This window comes from Bos grunniens, chromosome 19 (genome assembly GCF_055505025.1).
Source record: "Bos grunniens cultivar Pamir isolate PY7600 chromosome 19, Bosgru_T2T1.0, whole genome shotgun sequence".
NCBI classification, from domain to species: domain Eukaryota; kingdom Metazoa; phylum Chordata; class Mammalia; order Artiodactyla; family Bovidae; genus Bos; species Bos grunniens.
Window position 1 is genome coordinate 12,226,522 of NC_141183.1, and position 16,662 is coordinate 12,243,183.

At 45.7% G+C, this 16,662-nt stretch overlaps 1 protein-coding gene across 2 annotated transcripts in view; it reads right to left on the reverse strand.

Moving 5' to 3' along the window:
• The window catches only part of NPLOC4 (NPL4 homolog, ubiquitin recognition factor), a 50,161-nt gene that overhangs the window by 23,797 nt on the left and 9,702 nt on the right, over positions 1-16,662 (reverse strand). Inside the window, exons 3-11 of one of the 2 annotated variants that reach the window (XM_086356557.1) lie at positions 16,377-16,489; positions 11,967-12,143; positions 10,456-10,504; positions 9,650-9,744; positions 7,842-7,965; positions 6,790-6,969; positions 3,970-4,056; positions 1,955-2,026; positions 1,414-1,540 (exon numbers count right to left, since the gene is read on the reverse strand). In XM_086356557.1, coding sequence (XP_086212683.1) covers positions 1,414-1,540; positions 1,955-2,026; positions 3,970-4,056; positions 6,790-6,969; positions 7,842-7,965; positions 9,650-9,744; positions 10,456-10,504; positions 11,967-12,143; positions 16,377-16,489 — 1,024 coding nt within the window. The remainder of the gene's footprint in view (positions 1-1,413; positions 1,541-1,954; positions 2,027-3,969; positions 4,057-6,789; positions 6,970-7,841; positions 7,966-9,649; positions 9,745-10,455; positions 10,505-11,966; positions 12,144-16,376; positions 16,490-16,662) is intronic. The other variant, XM_086356556.1, reaches the window with a different exon arrangement.

The following is a 16,662-nucleotide window of genomic DNA, read 5'->3' on the forward strand; positions in this document are numbered from 1 at the left end:
CTTATGGAAAAGGAAATGGCAACCCACTCAAGGATTCTTGCCTGGAAAATTCCATGGCTAGAGGAGCCTGGCGGGCTAGTCGATGGGGTCATAAAGAGTTGGACACGACTGAGCACATATTTTTTAATATGCTTTAGGATGTTTGTAAACTGGGTTTTTAAACTAGAAGAAGTGTGGTAACCATGAATGAACTGGATTATCACCTCTGTGATAGAAGAACTCAAGGCTTCACAGGATCAAGGTTAGTGTTTAATAAACTGACCAAAGAGACTGTTTTTATGAGTTGGTTTTCCAAGTTTCAAATTCCTACTCCTTTTGAACCATATGGTCTTATACTTGGCTTTTTTCTAGGACAGCATCTCAAGTGTATTATAGAAGATTTGGTGGCACTTTTTTACAGGCCATAATCTTTTATTACTATGTATTCATGACGTATGGGCTTCCCTTGTGGTTCAGCTGGTAAAGATTCTGCCTGCAATGTGGGAGACCTGGATTCAATCCCAGGGTTGGGAAGATCCCCTGGAGAAGGAAAGGCTACCCACTCCAGTATTCTGGCCTAGAGGATTCCATGGACTGTATAGCCCATGGGGTCACAAAGAGCTGCACACGACTTAGCAACTTTCATGACATATATGTAACATGTAATACAATAGACACAATATCACAAACACACTCATCACTCCCAATAAAAGCTTTATGGAAAAGATTTCTTAAAATGACACTTCCACTCATAAATAAACAAGTAACAGGAACAGTAAATTCCTTTTCTCTTACTTAACCAGAGCCATCCTTGGTTACTGGAAAGGGGCAAAGGCAGCCTAGAATTCAGATCCAGAACCAAGTGAACCTGGACTAAGGCTAAGAGAGTGGACCAGAGGAGGGCTACACCGAGGCCACGATTCTAGCATTAACAGTTTGGGGCGACGCTGAGTTCAGGATTTCTGCCACAAACCAGAAAGAAGAATTTTATGTCTCACAGGCCCATTCAGAAAATCTATTGTAACTACGTTAACAATGCAAGGCTTTTCTGGTTGCTCACTAGTAAAGAATCCACCTTTCAACGCAGGAGACCCAAGTTTGACCCCTGGGTTGGGAAGATCCCCTGGAGAAGGAAATGGCAACCCACTCCAGTACTCTTGCCTGAGAAAACCCCATGGCAGAGGAGCCTGGTGGGGTCACAGGCCACAGGGTTGCAGAGAGTTAGACATGACTTGGTGACTAAACCAACAACTGGGCAGCAGAGCAGGCTAAACACAGACTTGACATGATTTAATCCTTTCTTTCCTACATCCATTCAGGCCTGGTACCAGGGTGAGGCAAAAAAAAAAAAGTGCCTAAAAAAGAATGCAAAGAGGAACAAAACCTATCGACAGGGTAGTAATGGTTATAACATAACTCTGCCTCCATTTATACCTGTAGCCACTGCAGTAACAAACTTGGATCCAAAATGTCCATCTGGAGATAGTCGACATATGTTGGGATGCTTATTTTGGAAGTCTCCTGCAGTGATACATTCTTCTGAACTCAGGAAATAGGTGTCCTAAGAAAAGAGAACCAGCATATCAAGTTCTACAGCATCTTGTCAAAATATGCTTCTATTTCTTCTTTAGAAAATAGTAAGAACTAAACTATGGCACGTCACAAACTACAGTGAAACGAGCACCTACACTTACTGCTACCAACCCCTCACAGAAAACCACTTGCAACCAGTAAGGCCAGAAGCACGTGGCAATTCACCTCACGGGCTGACCTCTGAAAGGCAGGGCTTTATAAAGGTAAGGAGGATTTTGATTTCCAACACAGAATGAACAGACTCAGCCTTAATTTACCAACAACAATGTGTTGAAAATAATGTGGTCTAAAAACAAGAAGCTGTGCTGAGATGCCCACGAGTGCAGCCCAGAGCTGGTCTGTAACAAGGTCCTGTCAAGCAAACATGCCCGCCCCACCTCACCTTATTTCGACTGTATCGAACTGTACCCTTCCGAGTATCTTCTGAGACAAGGTCTGTAAATATCCAGCCAACCTGCGTAAGAGAGAAAAATACCTTCTGAGTCTCTCCCTGAAACAGATGATGAATGCCTTCTAGCTTCTGCCCAGAGAGGAGACTCCTGGGAGTCAGTCCTTTCTTTCTAGGTGAGTCAGCTCCTCAGCTAAGCCATTGTCCAAACCAGGGCTCTCAAACAGTACTCAGCTGACACTGGTTGTCCTCCCCCTGATGTTGCCAGGTGGAGATGAGGGCAAAGAGCAAAGCTCATTTATGTGTTAGAAACTAAGACTCAGCACCATCTCTGGGCCCAGCACTGTGCTAGGTGCAGGGGACTCTGGGGTGGTCAAAACTAACAGAATATCAGTGAAAAGGGAATTGGCACTCTGGAGAGAAGGAGAAACAACGAGCAAGCAAATAAAGACAGTGATACTTCAGATGCTACGGCTTTCTCCATAAGACAGGAGAACATACTCCCTAGAGAATGCATTTAGAATAAAAGTAAAAACACAACAGAGACTTCACCCAGCTACTCCTCTGAGCTCCAGTGCAGGGCTGAAGGAAGCATCTGAGGGTACAGGGATCTGAAACGCCAATCCCAGACCTCAGCACAGTCAGCCTTCCTGGCACATCCTGCTACAGCAACAGTGCCTGTCCATGTGCTCGGTGAACCCTGGCCCTCCTGTGCCCATGAATCTCACAGCTGGTTACCCTTCCTGAACCAGAACCTGGCTGGGAAGTTAAAGAGCGATGATGGAATCCAGACACACACCCATTTCAGTCCTTCAAAGAAGTGACCTGGTGCCTGTGACCCTCTCCAGTACAACCCTGACATGAAACTCAACTCCATCTCCTGCAGACATGACCAGCCAAATCAAGAGACTTTCGTTTTCTTTAAAAATGCCCAAATGAACAAAACCCCCAAGGAGGATGGCAATGGAGAAAATGAGACTTAAGGGATAAATGTAATTTAACCATTAAACAAAACAGAATCAAAATCAAGCTGAGATAAGGGCTAAGGAATTAGTGTTTGGAGAAAGGCATTTAAGTAATTTCAAGATCTTCTACTCTAACATGAACCAAACATTTACAACAAAAATGGGTTTAAAATAAAAACACTGATTTCTCTTTTCAACACGAGAAACTTTCAGAATTTAAACCAAAATATGCCCCTAAATCATGATACTGACTCCTTTTTAGAAACAACAGGAGTCTTTTTCTTAAAATGAAGTAGTAACTTTGCTCCATAGCATTCCTGGGTTATAAGGCTCATTTCCAGTCTTCCCCCATTTATCTGTACAGAGTCTATTTCTCCCTGTCTAAACTGATTAGGAAACAAACGATAAAACTTACATAGTGAATTTTTAAAATGTGTTCAAATTCACATTTCAACATTGTCTATAAAAAGTCATCTTTACAGTTCCTAGGAACTCTACCAAAGATGTGAGATAAACTAGACAAACAGATTCAAAAAGAAAACCCTCTGTCTTCTAACTGCCCAGAAAACTAGCAAGGCTTATATGCTCAGATGCCTCAATTACAAACAGGAGGTTCAATGAGGACTAAAGAGGAACCACCAGAATCTCCAAGTACAGGGGAGAGAAAATGATCCGTGCAGACAGACACGTGAAGGGAGAGCACACACCCAGAAGGATGTGCCTTAGCAGGCAGGTGGGACAGAGCCTGGTGTCAGGTCCCTTGCAGCAGAAGTAGGGGTCTTGCTCCTGCGGCTTCTTTCCTGGCTCACTTTGAGGCAATCCGCAAGAAGTATGTCTGGTGGATTTACATGCAACAGTCCCTACACTGGCATCCTTTTTTAGGCACCCAATAAATACATGTGAGGCTTCAAAACGTGCAGGGTCTGCATCTGACCTTGAGCAGCTGGGAGTTCAGTCCCGGATCAGGCCTGGCCATGCGACACACCTAGATGTCCCCAACACAGAGCCCAGGTCCTCCCTCAAGGACAAAAATAGTCTCAGTACCTTCCTCAGGCCAAGTTTGGCAGCAATTTCATCAACCACCTCGGCCTTTGGGTCTTCAAGAAGCTCCAAGCTATTCTGTGTACCAATCTGTGAGGGTATTAAAGAGAAGGTGGATTTAGAGGGGTTCAGGAAAGCAGCAAGCAGCTCTGCTCCATTTCTGGTCGGTTGTCACAAAGGAGCACCAATCTCCCTTGCCAAACAGGAGATTTTCAGCAGCAAAAAAGCTCAACCAGATCCATAAGCCAAGCCCTCCAGGCTCTTTCCTTCCAGGGCTCGGCTTTGCTTTTAATCAAGATTCAGAGAACATGAAGAGCCGATATTCAGGCTGGTTCACATTAGCAGCTCCACATGAAATGTGTGGTTGTTCAGGACTAGAGAAGGCTCTCTATACCTTAAGGTTCCTTTGTTTGGGATAGAAGTTAGGTTCAAAACTCCCTTGGATAAATAGTTTAACTCCAGGTAAGCTTGGCTAGATTAAGCAAGGTTAGAGTTACAAAGTAACATTCATTCCCAGAAAAAACAGCCTTGGAAAACCTGCACACAACTTCTACAGGGACAGTGCTTAGTTTCACCGGCAAGGCAGAATAAGAGAGCACAGAAGATAAGCACACTCTAAGCCAACAAAAGGGCACCTGAAATGGGTATCCTGTTGACTGGTGAGGAGAGCGCTCAGCTCGGGGCAGTGGGTGGGCCTGGGCTGGCTCACATGCAACCTACACTGGCCACAGGACTCCACTTCTTGCAGTAGACAAAGCATGCTGACATCTTTAATCTGCACCAAAATGCAGCTCATAGGTTAAGCATCATACTGAGCAGAAGACACGGCTATGAACAGGAAAGTGAAAGTAACTCCAAATTGAGTTATGCTAATTGGGTATATCCTTGTAAATTAGTCAAATCCTGGCAAAATAACAAAAGAACTTTATGTTGCTGGGTATGACCCATATGGAGATGATTAATACATACAGGGCACAGGTCAAAGCACAAACTCAGAACAAACCTAAGGATTTTTGTTTCATGACATGTGGCATCATGAGCTTCAACTTCTAATGAGCTGGAGGTTATTAGAGCTCAAATGTTTCAACCTCCAGGATCCCCAGTTTGGGAGCTCTGATGATGCTGTGAGTAGTTTCGACGCCAAAGGCTTCTGATTCCATTTTTTGTTCAATCGTACTCTTAACAGAACTGTTAAAATACTTCATGAAAGGACCCTCCTCAAAACTGAACTGGAACATCATGAAGGGCCCTCCTCAAAGCTGAACTGGAACCTCATGTGCTTCCAAAAGCAGATCCCGCTTACAGAGCACATTCAGCAGTTGAAGGGTTGGACAAGCAGGGTCTCTGGGTGAGCACCTACTGCCATCTTCCATCTCCTTACAAGTGAACCATCACAGAAGGCCTGGTCCAACATTTCCTCTGTGGCTCTCAATAGATAACAAGAATGTCAAGGGGGTAGACGACACACAATCTGTATAAATACACCCAGGGAAGAACTGGTATCTCTCCAGGAGCCACACACCTGCACCGGCCACAAGCCCTGCAGTTCCAGACCCTGGTTTATTAAAAAAAAAAAAGGAACCAGCCATGGCAAGATCTCCAGAGCACAGCACAAGGTGACACACGTGTATGGCATGGTGCCCACCAGAGATAAAGGAGAAGACAGCAGTATCTATGTACCCACTTATACTAAAAAAAAATCAAACTTCACAGATCTAAGCCAAAAATTGTTTAAAGTGAGGGATACCTGTAGGGGAGGGAGGAAATCAGATGAAGGGGAAGACGCTGTTTGTAGCTCTCACTTTGCAAACATGCAAATTTCTTTTCCACCATTTTTTAAAATAAAAAATTTCAGGCATACAACAAAGTTTAAAGAATCAGTAGTGAACACCTATACACCCACCACCTAATTCAGTCCAACATTTACTATGTTCCATTTGTTCCTGTTCATGCCTCAACGCATTGCATTTTTGTGTTTTTGCATCACAGTAACCTGTAGGAACAAGACCCTCTCCTAACTATCTCAACACATCATAAACCAGGATGCAACACAGTTCCAGTCTTCACTTTTGTAGTGAACTTACTATATATAATAAAACATTATATTACACATATATATATTATACAACCATATAAAAGTTTTATGTAATTGTACAACAAATTTAAATACATATATATAAAACCAATCCTTAAATACTGAAAATCAAATGAACGTAAATGTTGGTTATAACCTGTTGGTGACATAATCATACAAAGAAGATCTTCCAGGCAACTTTAAACACAGAAACCAACTGCTGGTCCCTAGTGGGATATACCCTAGGGACTCTACCCTTCCACCTAAACGATTCTAAACTGTTTTCAGTCCTACACTGGTGGTAATCTTGATACTGTTATTAAGTTATATGTGTGGCATAAGATAAAGAACTAGAGTAATTTTGTGACTCTAATTTCATAATTCCTAGGATAGGTGATAGTAGGCATGAGCAGAGGAGATAGGGAATCAGAAGACAGCAACTTTATGACACTTTGGGGGAACTGACAAAAGTGGAATAAGATGGCAGATTAGATCTATATCAAAGTTCAACTTACTTAAATTGCTCAATGCACTTGTTATATAAGAACGCGTCCTTATTCTTTGGAAATATACACTGAAATATTTAGGGGCTATGTTCTTAGTCTCCAAATGTTCTTTTTGAGTGTGTCTACAGACTGTGGCAAATGATGCAATAAGAAAAGAAACAAGCAATCTGAAAAAGGCATCCCATAGAGCCGTCAAAATAAAGCAACAGAGACCCACAGACTGTAAATCCTGTTCACGTCTACCTGAGGAGGCTCATAAATTGCAGCTACTTCAGCCCTGATACCAAGAGGAATGTCTTTGTGCTCCGTGTACCGTCCATACAAGTACCCGAAGTGCTGGTTCCCCGTCTTCCTCCAGAAGTCAAGGAAGCGGTCAGCAACTGTATGATTCTCAAACATGATGTTGTCCACATGTCTGTATTTCTGTAGAGTTAACAATAGGTTAAATTCAAGCACTCAATAAAAAATAATTCTTTTAGCACAAACCGTTCACAAGTATCTTTTACCTAGCTTTTTAAACACACAGACTTTAAAAATGTGCTCTGCCCTTCAGACTACTTCAGATTTTAGCAGGTAGAAGGGGTAACGGTGGGATTCCTCAATAAATTAATTCAAATTTATCTCGCTGGGGGACATCCCTAGCAGTCCAGTGGTTAAGACTCTGCACTTCCACTGCAGGGGGGAGTATTCGATCCCACATGGGATTTCACCTAAAATAAAGGTTTTCACATTTTCTAAGTCAAAAAAAGTTTTCAAAAAGAAATTAAGACAGAAAGAAAGAAAAAAGAGAACTAGAGTGATGGATAGAAGGAAGGAAAGAAAGAAAAGGAGAAAGGTTCTCAGTCAAGGAGGTCATGGGATTCTAAGCAGTTAAACACGGGCTGGCAGCGGCAAGGCAAAGACAAGGCGAGTTATTCTTGGAGGGCTGGACGATAAGAGTGGAAAAGGCCAGAATAACTACACAAAATTTTCCCTGAGCTCCTTCTTGAGCCAAGGCTCCTTCCTGAGCCCAGTTCCCTTCTTAACCTGGCTTGGAAAGATGTCCTGAGCTGGTCCCAGGACAGTTCTGTTTATAGTTGAGCCATAGCCAACTTCCAGAGCCACAGTTTCTTAAAAGGCAAAGTCACAACCACCAAGCATTTTAAACAGTCACCAAGAAAATTTTGCCTCCATATAAGCCAACAAGACAGAAAACTGAAGGCTCTCCTCTATGCTTGAAGGAGTTAGAGATCTTTCCTTAGCCATGAACATAAATATACTGCTTTCTGCATCTAGATGGACAGACAACATCTCACCTGTCTGTTCAGCGTGATGGCACTTGGCTGGCACTTAGTACAGATGCCGTTAGGCCATGGAAGGTGTCCCTCACACCCTGATTTAATCTTGCAACTGATGTTCTCCAGGGCAACAAATTTCCCCCTGAACAAGAAAATGCAACTTAATTAAACATTACAATGGTGAAAAGTTTAGCAGGAGGCTGGAAATAAAATGTAAGATACCTTACACTTCCTGAATAGAGTTCTCAGGAGCTAAACACGTGGTAGCAACAGCAGGGAAAATGTGCTAAAATTTATTCTAATGGAGTTCTAGCTTTTGTCCCGTACACTTAACACTGTACAGGATTCAGAACTATTTCTGACAAAAACAGTTCGTTTTCACTATCACTAACATCTATGAAGATTTTCAAGAGTACTGCTGAATATCTAGATTTAACCTATGCCTCTGAGAGAAAATGAAACTCTTTTTAAATTTCATCAGCTTAACAGAAATATTTACATAATGAGTCTAGTACTTAAGATTTCTGTACAGAATTCTTATCCATAGAAAAAATGTGATTAGGATACATAACAAAGATATCACCACTCTGTTTTTGGTCAGTGAGGATGTCCTGGGCCCCACTGGACTTGGCGGTGAGCCTGCACAAGCGTCTGCAACCTCCGTCACTTTCCTGTTCACAAACAGCCCAGTGAGCAGCACTGTCCCCACAAGCCAGCGGCATCATGAAAATGACAGCACTTGGGAAGCAAGGGTTACCACCAAGGCTACGTGTTAACGACAGCGACAAGCGAGCCCTTGACCTAGACTGACAAAAGGCCAGCAGACCTCAGCTCACTTGTGCTCTGGTCCAGACAGCTTCAGAGCTTACCCCACGGACAAAGCAAGAATAGGCTGCTGGTAGATTTTTTTTTTCCCTGATCTAAGTTTTTTTTTTAAGTCATTTCAGGATGTCAGCAGGCTGTCAGAGAAAAACTACAAGCGGGCGAACATGACATTCTTCAAGAAATGTTGCTGAGTTGGGTTCAACCACCATCTCCTCTCGCTGCACAGACAGGAATCATAAAATCCCAATAAGAAGTCCGTTCCTTTTTGGTGAGGTGAACACATCAGCAGGATGGGGCTGCATGGCAAGGACTTGATGTAATTCAGAAGAAATCAAAGTGCTCTCAGCTTGCCACTGTCATAGCTGCTCTGTAAGAGCCAGCCGTCCCCGCTGCCCACCTGCACCCACCCTGCCCGCCTGGCTGAGCCTGCAGATGGCAATGCCGAGGCACCAGAGGCCAAGCCAGGGGTAACACCCTACCTCGGCCTTACTATGGCTGTGAAGTTGAGATGCTAACGAGGCAGGCTCCAGGGCAAAGGGCTGACGGGGGCTGTGAAACAGGAGAGCCAAGAGGACTGGGGGGAGGTGGTCAGGTTTTCCAAAAAGCAGAGGGAAGGTGTGCTCAGACTCCACAGACACAGGACTGGCCACTGTCATACCTCATCTCATCCATCTTCGCAAACAACTAGCTGCCAGGACACCACATACCCGAGAGAAGGTTGCCAAGGTACCCCTGGGCCTTCACCGTGGCCACTGCCAGCCTGGCCTCTGCCCTGCACTGGGCACTGCGGACTACAGCAGGTACCAGAGTCTCCACCCACCTGTTTCCTCTTCTAGAATCAGAATAAGATTCACAAATTCAAACAACGCATGCCCAGACTCTTAACTTTACTTTTCTCACTCATATGCCAAGGGGCTTTAAGCAACGTGTGCAAGTGACGAAAAATGAACTTCTGTGCCCCAAAGCCAAACGGGTGCCACCCCCACATTCAAGCTGCTTACTTGTCAGCCCCTCCAGTCAGCTTTCGGATGTACGCGTGGAAGGACATGTGCTTCACGGGAGGCTCCAGGTGGTTTAGGTAGTCCTCATCAAACGGCTGCCAAAACACACAATCAACAGAGTCACGCACCTGCGCCTGGGGTCGCGGCCACAGCCTCCACCTGCCCAGCCCTGAGGCAGGTGGGCAGTAGGAGAACTGATGCTGGGTCCTCACTATTGTTCTAGGTCAGAACCCAGTTTTCTGTGTACCAGTTATCTTTAAAAGATTAAAATGAATCTCTATTAAATATAAAATGATGTAAGTCAAGTAAGGATCAAGTAAATTTTGAAAAAAAAAAAAAAAAAAAAAGCCACAAGATGAAGCAAGAGGAGCCTCATGAAGAAAATCAGGTTGGCCTTCCTGCCATAAATTCAGTGTTAACCAGTCACAAGTCAGCATTATTATGGTAACTCTCAATCTCACCAGGACAAATCAGTAGAGACGTGAGATTCAGGGCAAAGTAAATCAAAACAATGATGAACACGAAAACCGCCAGGCCCAGCTTTGTGTCAGGTTGTAAAAGGATTGTCCAGGGAACCCAGTGTAAATGCTGCCCCTTTATCACAGCAATACCCTGTCCCAGCTGTTCATAATCCACCCAGAAGGTCACTCCCATAAATAAAGGCTCAGCCTCTCAGTGCAGCCTGTACTAGGGGGAATACGAGGCCCAGGGCAATAAATAGGTAAGTTCTTTGAACCACTCCAACCCAGCCCAGGACTTAGAGGTGTGGAGACAGCTCTGGGAACTCACTCTGCATGGACTCTCACCTCGAGAGGAACGCAGTGCACGCACTTCCCCAGAGGCCCGTGCCGGCACCTAGAGCATAAGAAAGGGAAACGCACAGTGTCAGCACGTGCTCTTCTGCCTCCTTGCATGCTGATACTCACAATGCATGTCATACCTAATGAAATGCTGCCCCACCCACGTGAAATTATCTGAAATGGTACATGGTGAAGAGAGCTTCTAACAGTTTAATATTTTGGTGTGTATTAAAACTATTGACCTGTGCATCAAACCTGTTATTCCATGGATATTAACTGCTTAAAATGACACAAACCAAAAGCAAAAGTGAATGAATTTAAAGTCAATTTAAATAAAAATGTTAGGTGAAGACTAAGAAAGTTGGTATGTGGATGTGGCAAAAACCCTGAAAATGGTACATAAATAGCTCAAGTGTGGAAAACACCCACTCTGCGTACGTATTTTGAAAAAAGGATGAAAGGATCACTTGGCTCTGTGGGTTTCAGTCTGCACAGGACAGTGGGGATGTGGGAGCTGGCGAGGGTGCTGACAGGTGCAGCCACAGCACTGTCCACACGGGGTGAGAGCGCTCAGGTGCACCTCGTTCTGTATTTCAGAGCAAAACCCGCCTGGATCCCCCAACAGGCAGGCTCTTCCAGGTAATGCACACAGAGGCACATGAACTCTGAAAAAGATTTCTAATGAGCCTCACGAACACTGATCAGAGTGGGAGCCACCCGGGTCCCTGGGAGGAATGCAAATGGGGTGGAGAGCTGACTGATGGCCACAGCCACAGAGTGGTTCCACGCCAACTGCATCTCAGCACTGTCTGGGGCCCTCTGATTGGAGACATACAAGTTCCTAATGCAGCATGCTGAATTCCAATATCTCAATGTCAGGCCTGCAGAGTGATGCAGTTACACACTCCACTGCAGAGACAACTTTCACTCAGTTTTACATCAGAGTGTGAACTCAGATGTTTCTAACTAGTCTCCTTAAAAAGGACAGCCAAATATCTGAAATAAACAATTGTACACAAGCATAAGCATTTTACACACTCCTCGGTGAAAAGTGAACATTCCTAAGGGAGCGGCACCTTTAGCAAATGAAACATTTCCCAGAAGAACGGAAAGAGCGCACTGAGTATGGGAGGCTGAGCATCGTCCATGAGAATTAAACCAGACAATGTGAATGAGGACCTGTGCCGGCGGGTGCTGGGGTTCCCCCCCCCCTACCCCGCCACACTTGCTAAGGCCCTCTCTGCACGTGCATCCAGGTATTTCAGGGGCACACCACAGAGAGGACTTGGTTTAAGGCTCCTCCCTTCTTTCAAATCTCTTAGTTCTCACCAATTTAAAACTTTTAAAATACAAATGGAGCACAGTTAGAGATTCAAACAATGAGAAAAAGCTCACAGTTATAACTTAAGTGAGATCTAAGTTGAAAATAGATGGTCAAACTCGAAACTTACATTTCTTCATCAGGACACATTACAGACATTTCACTTGACTGACCCCGTGGCCCCGAGGGCACTTACAGCTGTGGGTCGCGGCTCCTGTAGATCTTCCCATCCTGCCTGCTGAGGTACTGGTCAATCTCATCTTCCACCACGTTGGGAGCACCACAGGCCTTCAACCCCTGAGGGGCTGATGTCTCCATCTCAGACGACGGTCCCGCAAGGTTCGAGGGAAACAGGAACAACAGATCTCCATGCCTGTTCAAACAACAAATGTTAAGTTGAGGCTGTCTTTCTTTCTCCACAACCTGAGCTGCACAGAAGATCAACTCACGCAAAAACCTCTGACGCCTACAAACAGCCAACACCAACCACCCCAACGGACTAGACAGTAAAACTTCCAATTGTAAAGAGAGTCGAATGCTCCTTTCCTGTCTCCCCTGTGCCTGTCCACCTTATCAAGATCAGCAGCAGGCTCTCTGGACTGAAACATAACTTCCTTACCATCAGACTGCAGGATCTACGCTGCACAGGCACAGACACACCTAGTCCCACACAGAAGACGCACAAGCTCAGCAGACGCTGGGGCAGCACAGCCTCTACCCTCCTCCTCCTCCTCTGCTTGGCACCCACTTCCCCTCATTCCTTCCTTGGCCCTCTCTTTAGCTCCCTCATTTACCTCCCTGGGGCATCTTCCTTCCACTTCTTTACATTCACACACATGTCCATAACATGCATGTCACTAATATACAACCCTGAGATGATTAGACACACACTTTCTGTATTTGCTGTTCCCACACAATCCCTCCAAAGATGGTCTGCCTCTAGTCAAGGCTCCACGGTGAAGCCACCCTACAGTACGCTTTGCTGCTCCCGCATGACAGGCAAGGCTCTTGAGAGACCTGCCACTACCATGCCACCAAGAGATGGCACAGTCTCCTGGCCGCAGGGCAGATTTCCCAGAGAGAGTACATTAGACTTCAGGAGTTTTATTTGTTCTTAAAGCTGCTGACATACTGCTTTCTACAAAGGCTGCCATGATTCACACTGCAAAGGGCAACATTTGATTTTCGATCATTTTCGATATGAACAGCGTCCTTTCCCCATTAGACCCACTGCAGACTTCAGCAGAGCCTGACTGCCCACCTACCACCATGCCTGAGGCCAGTGAACAGTCCCACCTGGGAGCACTGCGGGTCCTGAGACAATCAGTCAGCCAGTCTGGGAGGAAAAGCTGTAGCACCACCACTGGGTAAGTATTTCCTTGCTCTCAAGAGGCACGTGCAGAAAGCAAGACTGGAAGCATAGCCTGGAGCCTCCAACCAACAGAGAGAACAGGCGCCTCAGCCAGGACGGGGAGGCTGGGCTGCAACTCTTCAACGGGTCTGCTCGGCCCTCTTTTTCCTCTCACAATTTAGGGTGATAAGACAGCCAACTTGTAATCAAAGATGTCTATGTCTAACAGCAAATGAGATATTCCTAAACATCCTCCAGGTTCAGGATACTTGGCTCAACTATCCATCAGTTTTAACAAACACACTCTAAAAGGCATTGTGGAGCTCTAAAGAAGGGAACTCCCAAGGGTCCAAAAACCCAGGGCAGCTCAAACAAGACTAGTGAGGGAACTTATGGCCAGCTCACGAGGGGAACCTTGAAGTTGGCTTGTAATCATTCTCTGGGTGACAGAGATGAGGCCTCAAGCCTGCCTGCCCAAAGTGAGTTGCTGAGCCCAAAATGCCACACAGAGCCAGATGTCTGAAGATATCTCAACAGCTGGGAAAAAACCTACCAGTTGACAAAACAGACCAAGGAGAAATCCTATCTGCCTCCATCCACTACGCTGTAGGCAAAACTGTCCGAGAGTCTGAAACCAAAGGCTTGCTCTTGCAAGCATCCAGGGTACACTTAGGGATGCTATTTGGTTCAGGAAACCAAAGACAGAAATTAACTTGAGTGCGGAGCCCACAACGCCCCCTTGTGCTTACAGAAACAAATGCTTCTCAGTAAGTAAGTCAGTCGCTCAGTTGCGCCCAACTCTTTGCGACCCCATGGACTGCAGCCCACCAGGCTCCTCTGTCCATGAGATTTTCCAGGCAAGGATACTGGAGTAGGTTGCCATTTCCTTCAGTAGGAAAGCCAATAACTCCAGATCCTTCAGGGCTCCCTAAGACCAAGTTTGGGCAAATATAAGCTCTCAAGAAAAGGTCACCAAATGTACAAGATAAACGAACCATCAGGACCAAGAGAGGGTGGGAAACAATCAACAGATTTAGATAGCCAAAGACTTCAGGTGTGGAATTCAAAACAAAGGATATATACTTATGAGTGAAATGTCAGCTGGAAATGGAATGAAGAATTGTGAGCAACAAGAGGCTATCTGCAATGACCAGGGGCTCCAAGAGTGGGCAGAGGGGCCACAGACTTAGTAGCTCTTCCCAAATCCCCTGCATAGAACAGGCTAGACAACACCAGCAATAGTGCAACAGGATCCTCACAAACCCTAAATACACTCAGGAGAGGCAGACTCCAGACACCTCAGGACCTGAGAGGGAAGCACCAGGTGTGTGACAGGCCAAGGCAGAACCCCAAGGAACCCAGCAGTCTTCACTGGCAGCCTGGGGGCCAGCGTGAGAGTAGAGCAGGAGCCGGAAAGAAGCCCCTGTGAGCATATGAGCTAACAGCCAGGGCTGAAAGAAATCAAATAGAAAAAAGTAAAAAATGTAATCACTGAAATAATACAGAGACTGAAGGAGAGGTATTATTTAAAGAGATAAAGGGGAAGAATTCTCTACACCTCACCTGCAGATACAGAAAATACATTTTACATCAGGTAGAATTACACACAGCAACTAACAAACCATCAAGTCCACACCTGGACAGATCAAACAGAAACCACAGGACCCCAAGACCAACAGAAGATCTTTAAAGCAGCCAGAGGAGGAAAAAAAGAACCTACAAATGAGTTAGAGAATTAGAACAGCCAGTTGAACTGTGAAAATGGCAACAAAGGCAGTGGAGTGAGCCCCGCACGGAGCTCTGGGTGACCGACTCTTACAGACGTGGTCGGGTAACTCTCGAGCAGGGACAGGACGTGCTTCTCATGCTGCTCAGCAAGCATCACAACTATCACTGAAAAGACGCGCTCTAGGATCACCCAGAAAGACACGCCCTCCAAGTGTGACCGCATGGCAGGTGGACAGCCTTGCCTAAAGGGTACTTCATCCTGCAGCCCCCCTTTCCTGGCATCCAGCCGTCAGAATAGTTCTGAGACACACAGCTGCCACATTCACAGTGCTCGTCCTGTGTAGGGACCAGACAACCATGTGGAGGAGGCGCAAGCCCCCACCCCCAACAGACAAGGGTGGAGGGGCCCAGTGACACTGGGTGACTATTCAGGCACACAGCCGGGGTAGTGGGTGTGAGTCCAAACCTGAGCAACACCCACGAGAAGTGATTCTCAAGATGCGGAAACCCTTTGCGAGCTGGGAGGAAAGTTTGCGAGCTGGGAGGAAAGTCGGCCCTCATCCACTGGCAACGAATATACATAAGACAAGGCTTTACATCATCACAGCAGCAGGCAATGAGCAGGTGCCAAACAAATATCCGTTGAAGAACAAATAAATTCATGTTAAAATTGCATTTTTTCCCCCTAAGATATACTAATTGTGAGTCTAAAATGGACCACACAGATTGCCAAGACAGCCTATTATTCTGACTGGTAAAAGTCACACAGCCAAGTACCAACAAAGCCCAGCCCAACCCTCACTAGTGGCCACAGCAGCCAGGCTACCTGTAGCCCAAATAGGAGAATTCCCTGCCCGCTACCTAAGGACAGCGAAAGACCTGAAGGGTTCTACTCACTAACCCGTGAGCAGGTGTGCCCACACAGCTCAGACAGGGGTGAGCAAACCTTTTCTTTAAAGGGCCAGACAGTAAAATATTTTTGGCTTTGCAGACCAGACAGCCTCTGTCACAATCACTCAGCCCTGCCCTTGCAGCATGAAGACATATAAACGAATGGACGGACGTGGCTGTGCTCCCATAAAACTAAAAAAACAGAAGAGGTCTCTGCACCCAAGAAATCCTTCTGACATTACCCATCAATTCTAAGGCATTCCAGGGGTCGTGCCAGCAAGAAATACAACACAGACCTACCAAGCAGGTCTCAAGGCAGAACTACACACAGAGTTACATTCAAGGTCCTTCTCTGCATGAAGCAGCTGAGTGTGCAGTTGCTCACACACTATAACTCCTCCTCTGTGACGCATATCCCTGAATTCTGCAAGTCAAACAGATCGGCTCGACAGTAACTGTAGATTCGGCATGGCTGCCAAACACCTGGCAAGCAGCATGGTCACCCGCACTCTGGTCCACGTTCAAGACCGTAATCACAGTAGCAGAAGGAAACGGGGGAGAACTTAGTGACTTCAGGCGGGTAACTAGTGCCAGCATGCCCTCCCCACTCCCCACCTTCTCCCCTCGGGCACTCACTTGATCTTCAGCAGGTTGAGGGATTTGTTAGATGATGCTGTTATTTCTCCAGTCTTGTTTCTATTGATGTAAACTGAGAAGCCATTATTTTGGAAGCCAAACTCCTTTGCGACCTAAAACAAGCCCCAAACAACAGAGACTTAATAAAATATTTAAGGGAATTCCCTGATGGTCCAGTGGTTAGGACTCTGAACTTTCAGGGTTAAGGACCTGGGTCCAATACCTGGCTGGGGAACTAAAACCTCACAAGTCACACAGCACAGCAAATAACATACCAAAATATTTA